Raw genomic sequence first — 6,000 nt, 5'->3', positions numbered from 1 at the left:
AGAAATGTTCTTTCCATCTCTTTCTGAAGTTTCAAGATACAAATCACTCTCCCAAAGGTAAAAGTGAATTATTTTCTCTCTGTGCACCTTGGAAAGAAAACAGTGTTCCTGCTGCACGTGCTTCAAACCCCTAATGTGTATAGAGCCACAGAAATCAGCCTGACATGATCAGAGCTCAGGCCTTATGAGTCAGACAGGAAGCAAGGACTCTCCGTTTTCCTGATTCGTTTCCGTTTGAGTGGTTCAGCCAAGCAGAAACATCATCATTGTTTCACGTCCCGGTGTGTTTTCACCAAAGCTGGGTCAAAATGTCAACTGAAATCCCCGTGGGAATTACAAACATCCGTCGTGTTTCCAGGAAGTCCCAACAAATCGCTCACGATGCCAGCTTATTGTCTTATTGCTGTTATGTATTCAGAAGGTGTTTACACGTCTTCATGGAAACGGACATTTCTTTAGTTTCGTCCGTCACCTCGGCAGAAAGTGACTCCTTGTTTGTGTTTGTTTCAGTTCCTCCGTCGTTATCGGTCTTCCAGCAGTCCTTCAACGCCACAGCCGACTACCAGGAATCAGTCACCTTCACCTGCATCACTTCTGGATCTCCTGATCCTCTGGTCACATGGCACAGGTAATCCTCTTGATACATCAAAATCCATTCATTACCTTCAAAATACGCATTTTTGTGGTATTATAATTGTCTTAAGTTATCGCGATAATATTTTTCTTTTAAGAGAATTTTTAAGTAATGGTAAGAAACGATTCTGAACTTTAAATTCTAGTGAATATTTAGCGCTAAAACTGGAAGACATTTTAAATATCCAACATAAATAAACTAAACAACAAATAAGACGAATTATGAAGTTTCTGTAAACAAAATTGCCCTTCACAATAAAGCGAGTTGAGACCAAAACACCAGAATGAAAATTTTTATCATTCAGTTTTTAGTAGAAAAGAGAAAAATGCTAAATTATGGAAATGGAAATAATTGACTTTGTTTTATTTATTGCTTGTGGGTCATACATGATCCTTTATTTATATTTGTCTTCTTTATTTTTCATTTTCTGCTTGCAAAGGTTGAAATTAAATAAAATTTACCAACTAAATGTCAGTCAATACTTTTCATAGTCAGTAGTTTCATAAAACAACTGATAAATTAAAGATAATCCAATTCACCTTTCAATCAATCAAGTTTATTCATATTGAACATTTGATGTGTTGTTACACATCAAAATGTCAATTAATGTTTCATGTATGATGTTTGAAAAGCAACTCTAAACTTGCCTAAATTGAAAACAAACTCAGTGTTTCGGCTGTTTTGCAGTTTTCTTTAAGTGTTGTAGATTTCAGCGTCTCAGATGAGTCACTGAACAGAGCAAGTTTCAAAGTTTGTGAACGGAAAGCGTTCAGTTTCTGCTTTCACGCTTGTCTTTTACTCACACACTCCAGATTCACTTCTTGTATTTTCAGTTGCAGACAACAAAGATATCATGTCGCAGTTCCAATTAGGGATTCTGCAATCCGCCCTCACACATCACCTCCAACAGCTGCAGAAAAAGATCAAATGTCAAACAGCAGCGGCGCGAGAATTTGCACCAGACGTAGTTGACACTATCCACTCTTCTCTCCAACATCCAGCAATTAGCCTGCTCCCACTCAGCAGGCAATTGTGACAAGCTCTTTGCACCTGAGCATCTGTTGATGGCACTTTATGGGGATTCAATTGTAGGTCGTACTGTTTCCGTCTTTTTCTGCCTTTCGTCTAAACGGAGCACAGAGGCGGTGTTTTCTACCACTATTTTCATCGCTGCGAACTGTAAAGATGTCACAAATGGTTGTAACTGTGACTCGCTCCGCTGCGCCGCTGTTTCTCTGTGACTTGTTTCACACTCTGTACTGAATTGAACACAAATCCATGGAACTCAGGAAGAAAAATGAAACGTTCTTTAGAAACTCACGAAGACGTGTCAAACCTTTCATTGAACAAATTCACCTCTTTCCACATTAGCACCGACGCTTGTAATAATTTAAAAAGTAAAACGTCTCTTGTCAAAAGGACAACATTTAATCTTCTCTGGTAAAAATTGAGCGTCAATAATGTGACCTTTAACTATTTCTGTTCAGGATTCAGGTTTAAGAGTCAAACAAAAACACATTTCTTTATTTATTTACATTTATTTTAGTCCTCTGATACATCAATTAATCTTTCAAAATAATCCACTCCATTTAACAATTACGTAAGTCCATTTTTACAACCAGAACTATTTTCCTAACGCTGAGTTTTTTTCTCCATTTTTAATAAAATCTTGTGTCAGTGACTGTACTTCCGGGAGTATTCACTTTTAACTTTTTTCTAACTTTTAATATCTGTACAAACCTTTATTAACAGTTCATAGGTCTCAGAAAAGGTCAAAGACAACAACAAAAACAGAAATAGTGCAAGAATTCATATACTTGTCATTTTGACAACAGGACAAAAAGATTGTGGAGAAGATTAAATTTGCTTTTAAATGACTATAATTGCAAAGCGATGTTGTTTAACCAACTTAAAAGTAGCTGAGTTAGAAAAACAAAGCTGAATTTCTCCAGTTTGACAGAAAAATCGATGGTCAAAAAACACAAAAAGTTTGAATCTCTGGGTGAGACGCAGCCTGTCGACTCGGCACATCAACTCAAACTCACTTTTTCTTTAAATTCAGGGTTTGGATCAGTAAGATGTAGGTTTAGATTATCAGAGTAACGGGATAGTTGGTTATTTCAGAAAAATACATCCTGATTATCTTCTGTTTTATCCCCTCTCCTGCGTTTCTAACAAAAGGTGAGCGACTGACTAGAAAGTGGCATATTTTTTATATAAAACTGCTGTTTTCCATAATTTTCATAAATTTCCAGAAAACATATTCAAGAAACAGTAGCACAACTTCAACACATTTCTACTCAACTCAAGGGAAATAGTAGTAAATTACTGAAGTCAGAGTAAAGAAAGGATTTGGTTCTTCAATATTTAAAATTACATCATAAGATGGTCCAAATATAAAGTTGAGTTGGTATTTTAAAATGATAATTTTTGTAGTTTTTTAACCAAAAATTAAAAAAATCAGACAAAAGAAAAATAATAAAAAATTTATGACATGTTCACAAAAACAGCAGGTTTGTGTCTGGTGACTTTAGGTTATATAGCAGATAATTGATCTTTTGGTTTTATATTCTAGTCATAAAATCTGACTTGTTCACTTCTACTGAAGAAAAAACAATATTTGTGCTCGGTCCTGTGGATGTAATCACTCTGCGGCTCGTTTGACTGCCGCTAATCCAGGTACGACACATTCTGCTACGCATTAGCGTTCCAATAATCACATAAAAGCCATTTCAGTGGTAGATAATCAACAGGCCCACTGACTGGAACAGTGGAGTTGTGTTTCCAGCCAGGAGGTCGCTCACACACCTCACCAGCAGACAAAGAAAACGTCTTTGACGCCAACAATAAATCACAACCCAATTTAGTTTTTGCTTCTGATCTCAGGCCTTCCAGCGTATTCCAGCCTCACAGCTGCATTTCCTGTCAGAGTGAGGCCTCACCTCGTCCGCTGTGCATCTTCGGTAATAGACTACCTGTCAGCAGTCAGTCAGTGTAATGACATCCACTGCTGTGGCGCGTCCAGCGCTAACATGACGCCTCTCTTCATTTCCTCTCCACCTCGTAAAGTTATGATTACTTTGCTTTGGTGTTTCTCCGCCGACTTTAAATGAGGCTTTTCCTACAAGATGAGGGGGCTGGTTGTGTGTAGAGATGAACAGCTCTGTAAATATAGATTCAGCAACACAAGTTGTTGGCTTGTCCAGATGGAAATTCATATTTGTTTCAATGCATAGAGCTAGGCTAAAAAAATTAAGATTGCCCTCCTTTAACTTTTAAAAATCTAATGGTAGAAGGTTTTTATGCAGTTATTAAAATTTGAGCTTGAATCCTGCTATTTAAGAAACAACGATATAAAAAGTAACAGGGAGGGGAGAAAGGAAAGAAGCTCCTCCGAAAGCGACATTATCAGCCGTTTGTTCAATAAAAACTGAACACAAAATGTTCAGCAAAGACGTCGGAGCTACATCTGTGATTGCAGATGTTTTTCACCACGTAGTATTTTGGTCTCTAAATTTCATCTCTGTGCTACAGAGAGGCTTCTAGAGATATGTTGATGTGTTGAACTTGGAAGCGTTGGACGTGTTTTGTGTTTTTGACGTGTTTGGTGTGATTAAAAGTAAAAACAACAAATTGTGAATAAAACCGAAAAGGTCATAGCATCAGTTTGGCAGTGAGTCAGATATTTAAAACAGAAAAGAAATCAATTATTATCGACTGAGATGCAACACTTTTTATTGCAAAATCAAATAGTTTGTAGACATTTCGATTTTGATGCTTCAATGTCCAAAAGTTTTTTAGATCATTCACTCAGTGCCTCATTTGATGTTGTTTTGTCTAAATGTGCTGCAGAAATTTGACATTTTCCCCCCAATAAAATCCGACTCTTACCCCTGTGGATTACACGGCTGGTTAAACAGCCACAAATAAACAAGCGGGGGAGGCAGAAAACCTGCTTCTCACCATTGTGCTTCTGCTTGGAAGCCTTAATATAGACATGGATCAATTTAGCTGCTTGTTTTTTTCCCCCCTGATTAATTTTCCAACAGAGTCCAATGTGAAAAAGCATTAAGTCAGCACAGCTTTCAGTGCATCAGGAGCGATTTTAGCAAGTGCTGCAGTCCAGAGGTGATTGTCGACACATTTGAGAGGATATTTTTACTTTATGAAGTGTAGAAGGTCTGAAGGTGTTAGTTTCTGTTTGTGCAGGAAGGGGCAGCAGCTGGAGCCTTCAGAGAAGTACATTTTCAGCCAGCTGGAGGGCGGACGCAGCATGCTGACCATCCGAAACATCCGGCAGGCCGACGGAGGAACCTTCTCCTGCAAGGCCTCCAACAAGGCCGGCTTCCAGGAGAGAGAGCTTCTGCTCAAAGTGTTCGGTAAGAAAGTTAGAAACCAGTCAAAATCTTTGTCTTCAACATATTTATCACCAATTGAACTGAGATTTTATTAACCAGAAGAGTTGATTGGTTATCCAGAGTGTTAATGAAATAACAAGAACTGGTGTAAACCTTATATTTGTTGAATCTACATTAAGTGATTTAAAAAAGTATAGGAGTTTAAATCACAAACGGCTGCATTATTTATTAATCAACCTCACAGAATAGAGTAATTCTTCTTTTTCCTTTCTGCTGCATCTCCAGCAAATCCAGATGTAATAGCATTATCCATTACAGTGAGGAGTGTTTTATGTCCATCCATAAAGTTTTATGGTGAGGACGCTCACAATCTTCTTTTATCCTAAAACAGTTTTTCAAAACCGTCAGTCCAAACATGGCCGCCAGCCCACTCCACCACCAGCAGCTGCTGGAGAAAAATATCATTTATCGCTTCATATTTCGCTCAAATAAAAAAAAAATTCAATTCCTAATGTTATGAACCTGCTGGCTATTTGCTCTGATATTCCTCTCGTGGAAATATGTGGAGAAACGCTTGTTCGTCAAAATGCGCATTTAATGGGGAAAGCTAAGCAGCAGGGAGGAGCTCTCCTTTTGACTGCACTGTAGGGAAATGCTGCTGCAAGTTAGTTTTATTACTCCTGACAGCAAAGGCAGAGAGAAAACGGGTCATTTACTGTGAATTAGACGAGATATTTGCAGGTGATTGCGCCTTTTGTTGGCCATCAGAAAACCTGACACACCCTACACAGTTAAATTAGTTTTTGAGTTCTCCTCATTCTCATTCCATGTGTCGACGTTAGCGCTGCCGTCTGGGCCCAGAGTTTCTTCTGAAGCAGCCCTTGAGCTGTAAAGAGAGCGTTCTGTCAGTCTTCAGGGATTATTCCAGCTCGTCTTGCTTTCAGGCTCCAGAGTGAGTGTCTGTAAGAAACAAATCCACACAGTGAGGGAACATCGACATGCACAACA

The 6,000-nt window shown here is 38.4% G+C and overlaps 1 protein-coding gene across 1 annotated transcript in view; it reads left to right on the top strand.

Annotated features, from left to right (window-relative positions):
* Positions 1–437: 437 nt before the first annotated feature.
* Positions 438–6,000, top strand: part of LOC129357617 (neural cell adhesion molecule 2-like) — a 42,558-nt gene continuing 36,995 nt past the window's right edge. Inside the window, 2 exon segments of the mRNA XM_055026710.1 lie at positions 438–628; positions 4,844–5,013. Of these exon segments, the coding sequence (XP_054882685.1) occupies positions 438–628; positions 4,844–5,013 (361 nt within the window).

This window comes from Poeciliopsis prolifica, unplaced genomic scaffold (genome assembly GCF_027474105.1).
Source record: "Poeciliopsis prolifica strain line A6 unplaced genomic scaffold, Auburn_PproV2 SCAFFOLD264, whole genome shotgun sequence".
NCBI lineage: Eukaryota > Metazoa > Chordata > Actinopteri > Cyprinodontiformes > Poeciliidae > Poeciliopsis > Poeciliopsis prolifica.
This window is presented reverse-complemented; position numbering and strand designations above follow the sequence as displayed.